The sequence below is a fragment of the Schistocerca cancellata genome, chromosome 7 (genome assembly GCF_023864275.1).
Source record: "Schistocerca cancellata isolate TAMUIC-IGC-003103 chromosome 7, iqSchCanc2.1, whole genome shotgun sequence".
Classification (NCBI taxonomy): Eukaryota; Metazoa; Arthropoda; class Insecta; order Orthoptera; family Acrididae; genus Schistocerca; species Schistocerca cancellata.
The window spans coordinates 352,057,149-352,077,425 of NC_064632.1; the positions used below are offsets into that span (position 1 = coordinate 352,057,149).

The 20,277-nt window shown below is 39.2% G+C and overlaps 1 protein-coding gene across 2 annotated transcripts in view; it reads right to left on the reverse strand.

The window, feature by feature from the left end:
• The window catches only part of LOC126092288 (dysbindin), a 30,455-nt gene extending 10,244 nt beyond the window's left edge, over positions 1-20,211 (reverse strand). The window contains exons 1-5 of one of the 2 annotated variants that reach the window (XR_007521320.1): positions 19,670-20,211; positions 19,212-19,368; positions 18,789-18,953; positions 15,495-15,759; positions 14,748-14,886 (exon numbers count right to left, since the gene is read on the reverse strand). Coding sequence is in view for 1 of the 2 variants with exons in the window: in XM_049907808.1 (XP_049763765.1) it covers positions 15,495-15,759; positions 18,789-18,953; positions 19,212-19,368; positions 19,670-19,725 (643 nt within the window). In the remaining variant the exon portion in view is untranslated. The remainder of the gene's footprint in view (positions 1-14,747; positions 14,887-15,494; positions 15,760-18,788; positions 18,954-19,211; positions 19,369-19,669) is intronic. The other variant, XM_049907808.1, reaches the window with a different exon arrangement.
• Between the last annotated feature and the right edge of the window lie 66 nt (positions 20,212-20,277).

A 20,277-nucleotide genomic window follows, 5' to 3' on the forward strand; every position in this document is an offset into this window, starting at 1 on the left:
CTGAAGGAAGTCATTCATAAGATGTGCATGATGGGGGCGCAAATTGTCATCCACGAAGATGAATGTCTTGCCAATATGCTGCCGATATGGATGCACTATCAGTTGGAGGATGGCATTCATGTATAACACAGCTGTTACACTGCCTTCCATGACCACCAGCGGTGTGTGTCGGCCCCACATAATGCCACCCCAAAACAGCAGAGAACCTCCACCTTGTTGGGCAGTATGTCTAAGGCGCTCAGCCAGACCGGGTTGCCTCCAAACACATCTCTGACAATTGTCTGGTTGAAGGCATATGCAACACTCATCGGTGAAGACAACGTGATGCCAATCCTGAGCAGTCCATTCGCAATGTTGTCGGGCCCATCTGTACCACACTGCATGGTGTCGTGATTGGAAAGATGGACCTCGCCATGGAGATCGGGAGTCAACTTGCGCATCATGCAGCCTATTGTGCACAGTTTGAGTCATAACACGACGTCCTGTGGCTGTACGGAAAGCATCATTCAACATGATAGTGCTCCTGTCAGGGTTCCTCCAAGGCGCAATGCATAGGTAGCAGTCATCCACTGCAGTAGTAGCCCTTGGGCAGCCTGAGCGAGGCATTTCATCGACAGAGACTGCCTCTGTATCTCCTCCATGACTGAACAACATCGCTTTGGTTCACTCCGAGATGCCTGGACACTTCTCTTGTTAAAAGTCCTTCCTGGCACAAAGGAACAATGTGGATGCGGTCGAACCACAGCATCGACTGTCTAGGCACGGTTGAACAACAGACAACATGAGCCATGTACCTCCTTCCTGGTGGAATGACTGGAACTGATTGGCTGTCGGATGCCCTCCATCTAAGAGGCGCTGCTCATGCATGGTTGTTTACAACTTTGGGCAGATTTAGTGACATCTTTGAACAGTCAAAGGGTCTGTGTTTGTGATACAGTATCCACAGTCAACGTCTACCTTCAGGAGTTCTGGGAACTAGGGTGATGCAAAACTTTTTTCAGTGTGTGTGTGAAATGAACAGTTTAAATACATTAAATTTTTAAAGTAATAGTTTAACATCATGAGGATGAAACAAAAGCAAGAGGAAAGCAGCTAGAATTGAACCTGAGCTGGTGACCTGGCAATTGGTGCACCTGACCATTGCATTGAAATGAAAACTGTTGCTTAAAATCTCTTACATTGTACTCACAAATCTTTAAACAGTATTTTTTTTCTTTCCTATGGCCCACTCGAGCAAGATTCTCTAAGAACTTGAAAGGATCATCTGCTTGTTTCTAGTCATTTAGTTTGATCCAAATCAGTGAGACCCACAACTTGCCTTCACTTTGGAAGTCATGATCAGCCTCACACACCTGGAAACTTCACTAAGAGAGAATGAGTTAACAAGAAGATAGCAACTGCAGTGCCACTGTTCACAGACTCATCATACTCATGAAACTGCAGTGGGAGGGAAGGACGCCAACATAGTACTGACATAACAATGGCATCTTGAGTTCTAAGGTATGCCATCTTCAACATTAGACTCGTGCTCACTCCATTTCTGATCTGAAGTTAGTCATTGGCAACTGCCATCTGATTCACTAAGTTTATTTCCTTTTGAAAGCACTGACCTGCATGTTGCTTGTTTATTGATGCTTAGCTGACATGAAGTTGCAGGGATTGTAGTGTTGGTCATGGTACTTTTCCTATAAATTTTGAATGTGCATGTATTATTCTTGTGGTATTTAGGTCTAGATAATTGATACTTTTGCCTTGTAATGTCTTCATAAAAGCTACTTTTGCCTTGTAATGTCTCAAGGCATTACTCTATGTGTCCGGTGTTGGCCAGAGTAAATGTTTGTTAGCAGAAGTAGTTTATAGCACATTATTCACATTGTTACTACTGAGTCTGCTACCATTCTTTTGTTCCAAAACTTTTGTATCAAGAAAGAAAGAGATGTTATTTGGACACTTATCAGCTAGTTTAGGTCTATCAGAGACACACTATTGCATTATGGCATCAGCCATTTTTGAATTATAGAATTTTATTGTAGGAGCACAAAGTGTGACATGCAACATAATTAATTTGTCACCTGTAATGGTGAAACATTCTCTCTTAACATTGGATTTTCCAATTTCTTTCATTAAATTTCAAAGTCCCAATATGCAAATTAATATAATGTCTATGGCCCGGAATTCTTGCTCTTTCATGGCCATGCAACATAGAAACTACAACTTTGGAAGCCTATTTGGGAACTGTTTTCAAATATAAAAACAAAATAAAAATACAGATCACTGCTAGCTTTTAGCCTGCAATTATATCATGAACTGCACAGCATGCAGTATTTTTCCAGCCATGACTTATGTTAGTATCTTCTTTCAAATTCAAATAAAAATAGGAAAGGATTTTCACATGAACAAAGTATATGGGACAGATTTTCAAATATATAATGTGTGTACACATGTGGCACATGACACACAAACTTTACGTACAAATAATACATAGATAACTCATTCTCATTCTTTGTTTTCATCTGTTAAACCTTATAATAGCCACTAGATCATTACTATCCAGTTTTATTAGCAGTAGTGTGCCGCCTATATACTTCGTATATAACAATTTTTTTCAAGCACAGTTCTTCGCTGTTAAACAATGCTTGTTCCAAATGATTTATGTAGATGTCAACTATGGTACCAGATATAAATGATCCCATTCTTACAACACCTGGAAGCTTATAAAGCCTATGCTGCCACTAAATGTACGATAGCTGACACCCAAACATTCATGAACAAGCAGCATACAGATCAGTGCAGCAAAGGACAAATGAAATACACTCCTGGAAATGGAAAAAAGAACACATTGACACCGGTGTGTAAGACCCACCATACTTGCTCCGGACACTGCGAGAGGGCTGTACAAGCAATGATCACACGCACGGCACAGCGGACACACCAGGAACCGCGGTGTTGGCTGTCGAATGGCGCTAGCTGCGCAGCATTTGTGCACCGCTACCGTCAGTGTCAGCCAGTTTGCCGTGGCGTACGGAGCTCCATCGCAGTCTTTAACACTGGTAGCATGCCGCGACAGTGTGGACGTGAACCGTATGTGCAGTTGACGGACTTTGAGCGAGGGCGTATACTGGGCATGCGGGAGGCCGGGTGGACGTACCGCTCAACACGTGGGGCGTGAGGTCTCCACAGTACATCGATGTTGTCGCCAGTGGTCGGCGGAAGGTGCACGTGCCCGTCGACCTGGGACCGGACCGCAGCGATGCACGGATGCACGCCAAGACCGTAGGATCCTACGCAGTGCCGTAGGGGACCGCACCGCCACTTCCCAGCAAATTAGGGACACTGTTGCTCCTGGGGTATCGGCGAGGACCATTCGCAACCGTCTCCATGAAGCTGGGCTATGGTCCCGCACACCGTTAGGCCGTCTTCCGCTCACGCCCCAACATCGTGCAGCCCGCCTCCAGTGGTGTCGCGACAGGTGTGAATGGAGGGACGAATGGAGACGTGCCGTCTTCAGCGATGAGAGTCGCTTCTGCCTTGGTGCCAATGATGGTCGTATGCGTGTTTGGCGCCGTGCAGGTGAGTGCCACAATCAGGACTGCATACGACCGAGGCACACAGGGCCAACACCCGGCATCATGGTGTGGGGAGCGATCTCCTACACTGGCCGTACACCACTGGTGATCGTCGAGGGGACACTGAATAGTGCACGGTACATCCAAACCGTCATCGAACCCATCGTTCTACCACTCCTAGACCGGCAAGGGAACTTGCTGTTCCAACAGGACAATGCACGTCCGCATGTATCCCGTGCCACCCAACGTGCTCTAGAAGGTGTAAGTCAACTACCCTGGCCAGCAAGATCTCCGGATCTGTCCCCCATTGAGCATGTTTGGGACTGGATGAAGCGTCGTCTCACGCGGTCTGCACGTCCAGCACGAACGCTGGTCCAACTGAGGCGCCAGGTGGAAATGGCATGGCAAGCCGTTCCACAGGACTACATCCAGCATCTCTACGATCGTCTCCATGGGAGAATAGCAGCCTGCATTGCTGCGAAAGGTGGATATACACTGTACTAGTGCCGACATTGTGCATGCTCTGTTGCCTGTGTCTATGTGCCTGTGGTTCTGTCAGTGTGATCATGTGATGTATCTGACCCCAGGAATGTGTCAATAAAGTTTCCCCTTCCTGGGACAATGAATTCACGGTGTTCTTATTTCAATTTCCAGGAGTGTACATTCGAACCTAGAAACATGCAACAGGAGATAAAAATAGTAAAACAGATTGCAACTGCCAATGGCTACACAGCTCAGTAGTAGGCAAAGTAAAGAAAGATATATGTACAAACCATACGGCTGAGGAAGAAGATAAAAACAATTGCTTATCAACCATTCCATAAGCTGAGAATATATTACAGAATGATGTAAATGTTTCAGAAAGCAACAAAGTATGCATCTACATCAGTAACTAATAATAAAGTGTAATTTTGACTGATGTTCATATTCTGGAATATATATAATAACATCTCACAAATACTTTAAGTTCTACCTAGGGTAAACAGGTTGAGATTTCCACACCAAGCACACAGACCACATTAGAGCTCCCACACACAACACACACACATCAGGAAAAGCCACACATGTACACAATACAGGACATCCATTTGGAAAAGTAGAGCAACATGTCAAAGTACTCCACCACCTAAATAAAGGACCTAGTGGACCTGGATATATATTCACATCACAAACAATACAAAAAACAAAATATTAAATGCAAAACTGGATAGCATCTCAATGAATTCCTACAGATTTTTCAATAGCATCCTTCAATATGGAAAAGTAGCAGCGATACAAAGAAATAAGAGAAGAAAAATACAATTTCTTCGAAAGAATAGTATACAGCACTCTGTGGAAGATCTGTAGCATTATCTCTGTTGACTGTGTGTAAAAATATCTTTGTGGCTGTTTCGTTTTTGTTCATTTGCCATTTTCAACAGGTACTGTGCATAGTAAAATGTGTTTCATGCTTAATACACCTGAGTTTCTGGGTAAGTGGACAAGAAAACTACAAGTAAAGCTTTTTCCCAAATTAGACATTAATTAATGATGGATCATTAATTATAAAACTGCACATTTATACAATGTAAGTAACATAAGATGTAACACCCCTTTTAGTTTTGGTACGGTTCCAGATATCTAAATGAGGTTTTCCACAATTGATAGTATGCTGAGGGGCACATAATGTTTTGTGTGGATAATGCTCTGAATCTGTTAACAACTGAGGTATCCAAGCAAGTATGGTTTATTTAGTGGAGCTGTATACTTTTCATAACTGCATCCAGTAGCTCTTGGAAAGACACTTACAATGATATAGCACTTGTTAATATTGATGTTGAAACCTTTCACAAAAGAATCTGAGAAATGTACTAAAACTGGAAAGCAATGTGGCCAAAGTTGTTTGACTACTGCATGTAAACACTCGAAGCAGAGCTCCCACACCAGGCTTCACTGTTACATGCAGCAACGCAGGCCGATGCTACTAAATAAAAACCTCATTTCCTTTACAACATAGATACAGGGTCAGCTATGATTTTTGTATATGGAACCATGGAACATGCTAGTTTCCAGCACATTAGATGGTGCTTAGCGAAACTATTACAAATGTGCGTTTTTACAGAAAAACAACAATTTTGTCAGGCAGTTTTCCATTTAAAGCCTCTCAGTCACTGCTTATTTGTCAAAGCTTAAACATAATTGTCGGTGTTCATACTTCAAAATGATAAACAGCCCTATTCATAGAAAAAAAATGAATTACTGTATTAACTTTCTTAGACTAAAATGAAAAAAAACCTGACCTGTCTTAGTGCTTGAATGTAAAACATCTGCTGTGTCTACCGGTACTACCTGAAATTGTAATTAGATGGAAAACACTTTAAATAAACTAAACATTTTATTCAGAATAACTGGTGATTTGTCACCCACAAAGTAAATACTTTTGTTAATAAAGCATAGTTTTACAATGTATTTATGCATGTGCTCAAATTATTTGCCGTTGACTGCAAGGCACATTTGAAATCGCCATTTGAGAAATAGACGAACTGATGAAATTACACTGAATAATATGCTGTTGAATGCTATGGTTATTTGAGAACACATATTGTCTAGTGTAGTTGGAGCTTCATCACAGACTGCATCTTTCAGTGTTCTCCATAGAAAGAAATCAAGAGGAATAAAATCACGGGACCTGGCTGACCATTGTACTGCAGCATTCTGTTCTATCCATAGGTCACAACATTTTGCATTCAGTGTTTGTGTTACAACATAGGAAGAGTGAACAATGCAACCAGCACACACATTGTCACTTATCAAGTAGTACCTCATCTAGAACAAAACTTAGAATGTTCACAAGGAAGTGTGCACACATATTTCCATCTAGCATCCCTGGAATGAAGTAAGATCCCACAATATATATCATTATAATGCCCCACCACACATTTATCCTCCAGGTCACTGATATTGTTCCTGGCAAAGCCAGCAGGGATTCTCAGTTGCCCAGTAGTACATGTTACATGAATTTACATTAGCCTGGTTCATAAACTTTGCTTCATTGGTAAAGGGCACATTTTGGAAGGACAGTGTTGTCTCCCAGATGCTGCAGAGCAAACTGAAAAAATTTGCCTGACGTTTGAAACCACGTCCTCCAATCATTGCAGCCCGAACAACTTCCACACATGCTCTGTCAGTTGAAGACTTTATCCTCGTCCTCTGCTTGACACAGAAGCGCCTGTTCACTTTAGCAACCTAATAATTCATACAAGTACCGGATGTGATGGACAGTGACAATCAGAACAGGTATCCCGATACCCTCTTTTTTTTTATGGTTTCTTGAAGCCTTCTGCTGCCATTTTCTTTATTTCCTGTACAATCGTACAATTTTGGCCTGAGGCCATTTTCAAGTATCTAAAACGGAAGTTTCATACATTGGATACAAAATTTTATATTGGACAAACAGGAAGAAAACTTAGTACACAATTTAAAGAACACACGACAATAAGTGACAATAACCCACCCACCTTTGCTGCACACTTAAAAGACACCAACCACAAAATACCTAATATAGATGGTTCACTTCAAATATTGCATAAGCTACAGTAAGGAAAATTCATGGATGCAATGGAAGAAATCAAAATCTATGTTCATCCAAAAGATCAGTCAAAGTTTTAAATGACCAAAAAGACCTGCAAAATGGGAAATTCCTAGACAATTTCTACTAGTTCTAGGGCGAACCATTACAGAAGCATAGAATGTAAAATCATTGCTACACTCATTAATAAATATGACTGTATCGCAAAACATCATGCAACCATAAAGCAGTTTTTACTGGACCCTCATGGTTTCCAGTACTATTTCATTAGAATACTGTGATAAATGTGATATATAAGATCTTTGTGCCAACTGTTCGAAAATGATGTGCTCCTACAATAACAGAACAAATATTTAAAGTTATTTTAAAGAAATTTCGTACAATCATATTTACACCAATGATGAATGACGATAAACTATAACTGGAACATAGGAATATGCAGGTTAAGTAGCAAAATTCTGTAAAATAATTATAATCTTCCTAGTGTTAAGTATGTTATATATAAGAGCTTTGCAACAACTGCTCAAAAGTAACATGCTCCTAAAACAGTGTGAACACCTCAAACTAATTTATGAGCATAACATGATGTTATATGAGCAATGATATATCTGACAATCTATTACCAAAAAATCATCCGTAAAGTAAGTTATAATGTGCCTAGTATATCTGCAGAAATAACTTGTTCTTACATCAAAACCCATTTTAGATACTTGAAAATGGTAAGCATGAAATTGTACAATTGTACAGGAAATAAAGAAAATGGCAGCTGAAGGCTTCAAGAAATCATTCAAAAATTCATCGCAGCTGCGGACCCTACCACACTGAAAATTATCCTGATTTCATTGTACTGTTTTGACTGTACGTCTTTAACATTTGCCATATAAAAGTAGCATCTCTAACTTTTCCTCATTGGTGTTTATGTCTACATGCAAGGAATGTTGAAGCAGAAACAACAGAATTCCTATTGGTTCTGCAGTGCAGACAAGTGAACAGTCGAAAGGCTTGATACAATGTTGTAACCTGGCATGAACATGTTTACAGTGCAATAGCTGATTCCACCGGAATTATTTTTCACTTCTAGAATACGTCTCACATTCCTTTGTGAAGAGTTTCAGATTCAAAATTAAGAAGAATTGTATCGCTATAATCATGTTCTTGATAGATTTCACATACCATCAAGAAAAGTATATCACTCTATTTAAATATGAATATAATAGAGGGAAACATTCCACGTGGGAAAAATATCTAAAAACAAAGATGATGTAACTTACCAAACAAAAGCATTGGTATGTTGGCAGACACACAAACAAACCCAAACACAAACACAAAATTCAAGCTTTCGCAACCCACGGTTGCTTCATCAGGAAAGAGGGAAGGAGAGGGAAAGACGAAAGGATGTGGGTTTTAAGGGGGAGGGTAAGGAGTCATGCCAATCCCGGGAGCTTGTGTCTGTATATGTGCGGATGGATGTGTGTGTGTGTGTGTGTGTGTGTGTGTGTGTGTGTGTGTGTGTGTGTGTGTGTGTGTGTGTGTGCCTGTCCTTTTTTCCCCTTAAGGTAAGTCTTTCCGCTCCCGGGATTGGCATGACTCCTTACCCTCCCCCTTAAAACCCACATCCTTTCGTCTTTCCCTCTCCTTCCCTCTTTCCTGATGAAGCAACCGTGGGTTGCAAAAGCTTGAATTTTGTTTGTGTGTCTATCAACATACCAACGCTTTTGTTTGGTAAGTTACATCATCTTTGTTTTTAGATACACTATTTAAATAATCATACTTGCTTCAATATCTCAATTAATACAAGAGTTAAGACTATCACATAACAAAAGTATGTGCCCCTTAATGTACTGTCATTTGCTGAAAACCTTATTTCAGTATCCTGAACTGTCCATGAAATGAAAGGGGTGTTATGTCCTATGTGACTCACCCTTTATGTAAGGGCTGCAGAACAATGCAGCACCTCACATGTCATAAACATTGTAAATAAATGGCATAATACCCAAAAAAAGACTTGAAAATAGGAATCATTTTCCAAAATGTATCATGCAAAAAAAGAAATTATAGAAAACTGAGTGGAACCAAAAAATGTTATTTTATAAAGAAACCCATTAAAGCAATTAATCTCTGTCAGTAATGTAATGGCAATTAGGCAGCTCTTGCAGGTCACCACCTCAAGATTACATAACTGATGCAGATAGCAGCTAGCAACTGCTTCCGCATTATGAACACCTATTAGGCAACCAGAGGTGTACCAGAAATTTGGGATGCCACTTCAGCATTACAACAAGCTGATGATACGACACCTGTGATGTCTGCACATGTCAGGGCAGGAAATGTATACACAGTGCCCACCCATCCAGCTAAGGAAATTGAGTTACTGTCAGCCAGCATCGTTCAATGGTACCATTGGGCATTGATAGGCCTCAGGGTCGAACTGAGAAGCTACCAGCCACCAACCCACTTTCCAACTGCTGTTGCCGGACACTGCCTGCCAGTTGTTGGGGGCTGGAGTTCCTCTGCAAACGACATTGTTTTCTTTGCAAACTGTTGCCTGAAAATCTGTATGCACAACCTACATGCCAAGGGGCCTTGAAGTTTTAGTGCTTTGAGAATTTCCGCACAAATTCTAGAACCACTTGGCCTTCCTCTGCCTCGAACCCATGATATTTTAAATAGAAGTGTGAGAGAGACAAATCCAACCTACTGCACATTGCATGTACGTGTGTGCAGGTCTAAAAACAGTCACGAGCAAAATGTGGATGTGGCAGCCGACAAGTACCCGCTGTAATATCCACAGAGTTTCAGTGTATGTGTAGAGAAGAGCATGTGCTGTTCTTTGCTGGTTTAGTGACAGTGATGACTGTTAAGAACAAATGAAGAAATGAGATTAGACTTTTCAGTAATTCATGTGTTGGACTTGCTAGAAGTAAGACATGTTCATATTTTCTGATCGTTATTAAACCATACCTGTTGTAAATGTTTCGTAATAGAGTCTAATGTTTGACGACTTGGTTGACTCGCGCGAGTTCAAATAGTTATATGAAAAATGGTGAATTTGTTTATTGTGGAAGTTGAAATATACCAAAACTGAACTAAAAGTATTCTTCAAGTACCAAATTATTTCACGAGTAGAGAGAGAGTCTGATAAAGTCCCTTAACAAGCATTATTCTTCCGAGAAGAAGTTTTTGGAGATTGCATTTGATGCCCACCCTGGACACTGGACATGGCCCTGGAGCATAACTGTATACGACACATCAATAAATGAATCTGATGACAACAAAAATAATGATGAATTTGCTCCTGCTGCCCACTAGTGAAACCACAAGCCCAGGAAGAAGACATTGTAACACCTTCACTGACGAACATACAACCGTTCCTCAATCCTCCAATGGGGTTGACACATCATAACATGAAAACACCTCTACAATTATATAGTAGCACAAATTTACAATAATGTAAAATGCAAATGTAAAAATGGAACAGAAAATGTACATAAAATGATTGTGTCAGTTTCTAATACATGAAATTACAACACTGCACACAGAATCGCAGACAACAGTATTATTTACAAGTCCAAAATATTAGCTATTAAATTTCCCCCTGAAGTCTGAGTAGTATGATTGTGGGACTCCTGACAGTGTTGAGCACCCAGCATGATTGCTACATGGATTAACTGAAAAAAAAAAAAAACAAAAAAAAACAAAAAAAAAAAAGAAAACAGGTGCACAGGAAGGAATTAGCTAAGCTGGGTGGAAAGCAGTAGACAAGACATATAGGGAAAACTCGGCTAATTCCGCAGCATTAAGGTTTTTTGCCTCTTTTATTTAAAATAAATCTATTAAAAATAGAATTTTTGTATCAAATGATAAGTAAAAGTGGTATAATTCAATGGTATAAATGTTAAATATTGAAAGTTATATTACAGATACAAAGAAGGTTTCGTAAGGTAGTGCTGATTTACTGTATTAATAAGAACTTGGGCAATTTCGCAATACTACTTGTGTAATTTCGCAGTAGCAGTTATAATTCTAAAGAAAATTCTTTTGTGTCATCAGAACATGATTTAATGTAATCAAATACACCATACACATAACATTTACTGTATTTAGTATTACTAAATTATTATACGTAATGTAATCAAAAGTAACATTAATTACTTACATACTTTAACATAGAAATGAATAATAATTAATTACTGCAGTCATACAAAATCTTAAAATTGGAAATATAATTGAAGTTAGTTCTTAAAATCGGAAATGTGATTCAAGTTTATATGAATCAGCCTCGGTGCATAAACAGTATATGAACTGAGCACAGTATGCCTTCAGTCTTTGGCATGACAGATGAAACAAACACTCGCCCTTCAAACAACAAATCCAATCTTGGCACATGACGAACAAATGTTGTCATCCTTTCCTGCATTTCTTATTAATGTTCTCTGTACAGGCATACATCATCTTGTTGCAGGAACTACTTGTGCACGCTGTTTTCCCATTCTAGCTTTTGAGGTGCTTACTTTTCCTTGTTCTGTCTCCCTTGGAACATTCCCCTTTGATTTGGAATTTTATCTGTCTGCTTCCCTTTCTTCAGGGGTCTTTAGGCCTATTGCAACCAACACGCCTTCATCAGCAATAACTCTGGCTGAAGTAGCTACTTGTTTCCTCTTTCTCCATGGTTTTATAGAGTTTGGAAGAGGCATGTTAATTTCCTCCTGGATATTTTCAGTTTGATCTGCTGACACTTCTAGCTCAGGTGGCACATTATCAACAGATTCTTTTTGCTCTGCTGATACACATCCATCTACTGTTCTTTCAGGTAGCTCTACTTGCCCAGCATTAAAGGTCTTGGGAAACCTTCAAAGTGACATCCGGAATGGCATCTCTATTCATGGGAGAAATTTCAGTCTTAGAAAAACCACTCTTCATGGTGGCTGGAGTTATAGTTTCATCCATTGACTTCTTGAACAGATGGTAAAAATATGCTCTTGTAGGCTTGTAACCACAAGTTTTCATAAAGTCTCTCACATTCCTTTTCCAAGCAATTTTTAGAGGACCAAACGCGGTCACATCACACGGCTGCAAGATCTGAGTGGTGTGTGATGGAAAGGAAACAAAAATAATGCCATTTCTTGTCTGAATTTTCTGGGGAGACATCTCTAGAATGTGAGTCTATCAACAGCAGAACAGGATGAGTGGGAGGAAAGTGGTTAATGAAGTGCTTCAAGAACGCCAAGAAAATTTCCAAATTTATCCAGCCATTTTTTGACACTGCTACCTGGCTCAATGGAGGAGCATTTTCCTTCAAGTTATCAGCGACACGAACCCCTTGAAAATAAACGTAGGAGGCACTGTTTTTCCCATAGCATTAGCAGCAATCACAACTGTTGTGGTCTTCCCCTTTTCAGCAGTTGTCTGCTGGTGGACACGCTTCACTCCTTTCGGTGAAAAAATTTTGCTTGGCTTCTCCACTATTGAAAATCCCATTTCATCTAGATTTCAAATTAGATTTGGCTTTACCCCAAGCCCTGTTTTCTCATACACTGCACTTAGCACATCATAAAAATCATTCAAATTACAATGATTCGAAGCTGCGGCCCTATGATGTCATAGATTTTCTGGCTGATGTAAACTTAAACCATATCATTTCTTAAACGAAGTCTACCAGTCCCATCCTGCCTTGTCTCTTTCTTCTCCAGATGGATTCCCTTGAGGTCTCCTTGATGCTAATTTGTAAGCGTAATAACGCATATCACTCGCTGACGATCCAAACCCCAGTTCTTGCATTTCAATTGCATACTTCACCAATTTAGTTTCCTCTTCCTTTTTCAAAAAAAGAAGGGGCATAGTCCGCAGGATAGGTGCAAACTCTTAGTCTATCTTTTAGGGTTTTGTAAGGTATGCCAAAATCTCTACTGGATCTATAAACTGACCAGCCATCCTTTAACACCCTTCATACAGTTTCTACCAAATCCTTTCTGCTGTACTGTTCTCCATATTTGCCACTAGGTTTAGACATCTGTAACAAATTAAATCGATAAATACCTTAAGCCTTCCTTTATGAATGTCAGTATTGCATTCAAATCATGAAAGCACTTTAATTCGGCATAACAACATGTAAAATACATTCTTTTATTTGATTGGGGCACTGCTCGAACTGCTTTACGTGCCCGCCAGTGGTATGAAACCATTAAGAAATTCAGTACCGGCAAAAGTGAATTACGAGCAAACTATTGGTGTCAAAATGGTGAACAAGACCTAAATTTAAATACAGGACTGTGAAGAATCCATCAATAAAAGTCTTATACTTACAATTCAGATTATATTGACAGTATCAATAAAAAAACAGTAAGCTGTCACCGGACACATGCTACACTGAAAATATTCTCAACCACACTGGAAAAAGTTCTACTACAACCACAAGAATGCGCCCCAGTAGCTGTTTTCTCTACCACACACTGCTGATAGGTGCTGCCACCTGTGGTGCAATGTTTGTACTTAAAATCAGCTCATTCAATTTTGCAGTGAAAGGATATGTATGGTACTGCGAAATTAGCCATACTATGAAATTTGCCGAGTTTGTCCTATATACAGTAAATGAATGATTAAAGTTTCAGAGAAATTGGATGATTTATTCAAAAGAAAGAGATTCACAAAATGAGCAAGTCAATATCATGTTGGTCCACCTCTGGCCCTTTGCAGAGAGTTATTCAGCTTAGCACTGATTGATAGAGTTGTTGGATGTCCCCCTGAAGTATTTCATGTCAAATTCTGTCCAATTGGAGCATTAGATCATCAAAATGCTGAGCTGGTTGGAAGGCCCTGCCCATAATGCTCCAAATTTCTCTATTGGGAAGAGATCCAGTGAACTTGTTGGCCAAGGTAAGGTTTGGCAAGCACAAAGACAAATAGCAGAAACTCTCACTGTGAATGGAAGGGCGTTACCTTGCTGAAATGTAAGCCCAGGACGACTTCCCACGAAGGGCAACATAACGTGGCTTATATCATTGATGTACTGCTGTGCTGGAAGGGTGCAGCAGATCACAACCAAATGTGTCCCGCTACGAAATGAAATTGCACCCCAGACTGTCATGTTCCTTATTCTCAGGCCATATGGTGGGTGACAATCAGGTCAGTATCCCACTGCAGACACAACTTCACCCAACATTGGAGCGCAATTTGAAGTGGGTCCCATCACCGGACAAAGAATGTTACAATTATGTGACTTATTCAAACAAGCTCTGTAACAACCCATATAAGAAATGAGAGAAAATGCCAGAACAAAATCAAAGGAACTAATCAATCAAATCATTCAATAAAAAAAAATCTGAAAAGTGTACAATTTTTTTGTGTTGCAACATGCACTATGTAAAAAAACAAGCTCTCCTTATTGCTGCAGAGAAACTGAAGATATAAGCTGAGCCCATACAGTAAAATATGGGTAACCTAGCACCATAATGAATAAGTTGATTCTCTCTGAAATCTTGAAATGAAATTCATCTACAGATGACCAGGTATCTCATTTCGTTACACAGCACAGTTCTAGTGAAATGATTAGTAGGTTCTGGTTCTTAAGGATCAATTTCTGTGAAATTTTTTCCATGCAAAACACTGCAACATACCATAAAATGTTACCAACATCATGTCCTTCATCAGCGATGGAAACTGTATACCAATGATAATGGGCTGTTGCATCATGTTAGATTCAAGTGACAAGAAGCCACAACAAGTGTCTTCAGGGTGATGCTCATATCTCATAGTCTGAAAATTGTATTATTAAGACAATCATTCTCATTGTTAAAGTCTTCACTTAACTGTGTCACAATAACAGTAACTTAAATTGTGCCACTGACGTATTAATGTCACACACTAGGAAAATCAATAAAAATTTAAAGTTGAAGTGCTAACTCATAAATTAACATCCGAAACACTGAGACACTATCCAAACCGTTCACACAATATTTGTAAATATTCAGTTCCATGTTCACAACATGTGAGCAAAAAACGCAAAGGAAATTACAATTAGTGATTTTTAGGGAACTGTGAGTCAGAATTACACAAACTGCTGAAAGAACACACTATATAAATTTCCATATTAGCACATCTATGTTACCATGTGTTCATAAACTATGATGGTCTTACAGATCACAGATTGCTTTAGTGTTATAGTTCAAACATGAAATACTGTAACAAAAAGCCAACTTATCTGTCAGATGATTTCCTAGTTTGTTTGTAATCGGCCAATACTTGATTGACTGATCCCATTTTTCATGTAGCTGTGTTAACTGCCATTATGCATTAACTCAGCTATTCAATCCTGATGACGCACCAAATTATCTCATCTTCATACAATACTAATTAACACTCACCTGGCAAAGTTCCCGACTCTTTGTATTGCTGCAGGTCCTCTTTGAATGCCTGTTCAAATGTTTCCTGTCTTTCACGAAGAGCAACTTGCTGTCTTGCCTCATGATCCCTAAGTCGCTGTGCATGCTCAGCTGCCAGTTTGTCACGCACAGCCTCAAGCTCAGCCAGCCGTCGCTCCTTGTAAAGAGCCAACTGGAATCTGTGGTCAAGTTGTTGCTCCTGCAGCTCTTGTACCTCAACTATGTCCTCAAGACGTGCCAGCCCTGTCTTTAACGAAAGAAAAACTAATTAAGATTCCCATTCTCTTACATTACAACTGTATGACTGAAACTGATGATAGCAAATAAAGCAAATGCTGACTTTAGAATATCATTACAAATAATTTACATGACTAATTCTAAACCCCAGACATATCTCAAGTTGAAAGATATTATACACTGTTGCAGTAATATCGGTACAATAGTACATGTATTGGAGTCATGTATGAAAGTTGTATCCAAAGAACCAAGCTTTTAGGTTAACTGATAGAAATTCTGATGCCACTTCACATTTGGGCCATCAGCCAGTGGTGGCCTATAATCTTTATTTCAGATAGCTTTAAGTTATTTTGATTTGTTTGGAACTGTTTTATATGAGTGTTTTTAAACTGTTTGCTGTAAACCATTCGTAAGCCTGCTTCATTTCTCTCGTGGCTGTGTCTGGTACTGATATGTCTGGGACCTTTATCAATATACTTGGGTCATCAGCACACACAGTTTTTGAATAGATGTTCAATGTCCTAGTAATTCAATTCTGTAGGTCAAACAACAGGAGAAAGCCAAGCAAATAATCTTATGGGACACCTTATGCAATGCTTCACAACTTTGTATTTAGTCTTATTATGGTTGCATAATTTTCTGATGTGACCCTCTGCTTTGTGTTGTTAAAGTAAGACTCCATTCACAGAAGTGGGATCCCTTTAATATAATACCATTTTAGTTTCTTAAGTCTATTCTTTATGGCAGCCAGGAAGAGCTCGTGTTAAAAGATTATTCTCAGAAGAGTCGTTTGGTATTCTGTTGAAAGTTACCTTCCCAAACAAAATATGGGGAAGACAGATGGAACTTCATTACGACTCAGTTGCTTGCCTCAATTTTTATAAATTGGTGTTACCACCACATACTACAGTATTATTAAAATCATAGATCACTACTCACCATACAGTGGAGATGTTTAGTCGCAGACAGGAACAACAAAATGACTGCTAAACAACTACGCTTTTGGCCAAAAGGGCTTCTTCTGAAGTACTGCCTACTTTAAGAGAAGGCCTTTTGGTTGACAGCTTACTTCTTCATCAGTCTTTCTGTTGTGCCTGTCTGCAACTCAATATCTCTACTCTAAGGTGAGTAGTATTCTATCCTTTTCATAATACCGTCATTATTCCAAACTGGATTTTCCACTGTTTGATTTTACCGTATACTTCTGTTGTTTAGGAGATACATGTTGACTTACTGACTGGTATCGAAGGTAAATGAAGCAGGGCACTGCAATGTCAGCCCAAGATTTTAGTACTTTGGTTGAAATACAATCATAGTGGATACAATTAGTCCTTTTTAGTGACCTGAGTTAATTTTTGTGCTCTCCCAAACAGTTGATTTATCAAAAGTGAGAGCAATTGATGTATCAAAACTGAAATCTGTCAATGGATAATGCAATGCTGTCTAAGTGAATGTAATAGATCTGTCTTTGATGTGTCATTTTTTTTTTTCATACCTGTGTTTTCGTATACCATTAGAAAGAATTCAATCCATTTCAGTAACCAATATTTCGAATTTCATGTCTGTCTTGCTAATACTGTTATGAGAAAGTTGAGTATTATTAGCCTAGCTATGTTTATTCACTCCATGCCTAATCATGTTTCACACCATTCTTGCCATGTTATTGGAATTACGAATTTTTTGTTTGTAGTAAAAGGTTTTAAGCTTTTTTGATGTCACTAGGGAGCACAATGCACAGGACAGTGACTGCTCTGAGGGAGGGAGACAGAGATAACTCTCTATGCACTACTTTTTTTCCAGTATCAGTCTTTGTGCACAGTGGTATTCACTTCATACCCTATATGTGCACTTCGTAACTTGGTAAAGTATTTCCATCAACAATGTTCCCATCAGGGACAGAACACAAGGTCAGACTGTGAAAGGAATTCAGTCATGTCCTTTTTGAAGGGACCATCCTGGCATTTACCGCAGGCGCTTTAGGAGAATCGTGGACTACTTAACTCTGGCTGAAAAAAACCAACATTTTTAATCTTTCTCCTGAATGAAAATCCAATGTCTTATCACTGTGCCACATCAGTTGACACCCCCCCCCCCTTTTTTTTTTGTGAAGCACCCTGAACCCGGTCTCTGCCCTGAGTGCAGTGAGCAATCATCTGAGGCCAGACTGTACCTGCTCAATATAGCACACAACTTACTCCCCTCTTCAAACACTGACAGTCCACACCCTTCTGTACTAACCGATAGGACAAAATGTCACAAACCAAGAATAACAAAGCCAAATGGAAATAATGCAAAGTTGGAACTAGAAGTTCTTGGTGTAAATCCAATTTCAGCACTTAACTAAAGACAGAGCTGTTGGCCAGCACAATGACAAAGATAATCTAGTATGAGACTTAATATCACAATAGATTTGTCTTCCAGGTAATTCTTCTTTAACAGGAAATGAAATGGGGAAGGGAAGAGGGAAGGGGCAGGCTGCAGCATAAGTGATTGCCGAGATCAAAATGATATATGTCGGTGTTACAATCTAAAACTAACTAAGGGTTTTGTGTAACCAAGGCATGGTAATAAGGGGAGGGGTAGAAAGGAGTAGTTTGAATGAAGTACAGTAGATCCTGTATGTTGAAATACTGAATTTGTACTAGCAAAGTTTTAAAATCTGATTTGGTGACATAGTAACCACATAGTTTAGGCTTGTGTGGTGTAGCATGTTGTCTCTTACATTAATAAGTGTGTTATGCAACATCATCAATCCAAGCATGTAGTTTCTTATATAAATTCACACATGAGCTATATCAACGAAAACCACAAAAAAACCGGGAATGCACTTAGATCTGCTTCCATGTCAATGATTTCCCATACATCTCATGAAAAATTTTATGAGTTGGACAGCATCTGTTATTTTTAAAAACACACAGTTACAAAATGTTTCTGTGACCACTAAATACAAATATGTATGCAACGTATGATAGTAACCTTTTAAAACCACCAGCACACACTTATATATACACATAAAAATTGGAGAATTATGTGACTCACTTCTACTTCCTCAAACGTTTCTGTGAGAGTACCAATCTGTGACATGAGGCCCTGAACATCAGCCAATATCTGCGGCACACTTGCAAGCACCATTGCAGCAGCATTCATTGATGTCCAGCTCTTTTGACATTCTGTGTGCAGCTTTGTAATAAGATCATCAACTACCTTCAAAAGAACATAAAATTTCTTTTACAGTTATTTTTGAGAAACTGTAACAGGAGGCAAATTGCTGGTAAAGGGTATATGAGATTTTTAATACTGTTATGAACGCAAACTTTGATTCGACTCTCGTTTTTTGCATGCGTAAAAGAATAGTCAAAAGGGCTTACTTAAAACAAAAACAAAATTAGAGATCGAGTTTTTCAACTAAGGATGTACGGCGAAGTTGCACTACATGATAAAAACTAAATTAAGAGCAACTACCTGTGCTTGGGCAGCATTTTCCTCAGACTGTTTATGCAGCTCGCTCCACTCATTTTGGTACTTGAGTAAAAGTTCGCCTCCTGCATTGTAGTTCACTTTACGACCTCTAGCAGGAATATGTTTGTGAATGGAATCGGATGTTGACAAACCTCTGAAACTGCAATAAAGGCGGTATATTTTCCTCAGGTAATTCGTCCACTAAAAGCTCCTGTGCGAATGCAGATATAGTAGTGGCATATGTAAACATTTGGGTAGCTTCAAGGTACTGTTACGGACATCACCTCTGTTAACATCTACATATTCTCGGCATGTATAAATGTTTTCAATCAACAGCTAGCACACATTACCATCTAAACATACATATTACACGGGCGTTATAATAGAACGTAATGACATGACACCAGTACGTAGTTTTCACCCAAAAGTGAATATGTAAACAATACATCATAACCTCTCACCTGGCAGTGATCCCCTCCTGGACTGTATGAAACCGATCACGCAAACTGTCAAACATTATCGAAATAAACAGTAACGCCTAAGAATCAAAATATTTCCGCGGCTATAGGTGACCAACATCAGTTTTCGCCTAAACAATTTGTTTCCCATTCAAATAACAACTCACGCTCAGTCACGTGAATGCAGCTCAGCATCCGTACAAGTGACGTTACTATGACGGAAAGTGTCATGTAAGTAACCTACAATACCTAGAAAACATAAATCTATTCAAATAATTATCGTGGGAACAACTATATACACTTTTAAATCTGTAATGTCAACGGAAATATTCAGAGTCCTGTGCATTAACCCGGATTTCACTCTGATTACTGCACTGTACAGACAAAAACCTACTTTCGAATTGGGAAACAGACTAAAACCGAAACGACAAAACCACGCCAAAGTTTGCTTGGACACGGTATCGTTAAATTTTTAGATCAAATTTATTTAATTTTTGTAGTTTGTTCGTTTCAGGGTGAGCTCCGGTTCATAAAATAAAAAAGCGGTTGAAACAAGGTGGAAACTTTCCTCTGTTAAGGCAAAGACGAGGAACTATAAACATGAACCAGTT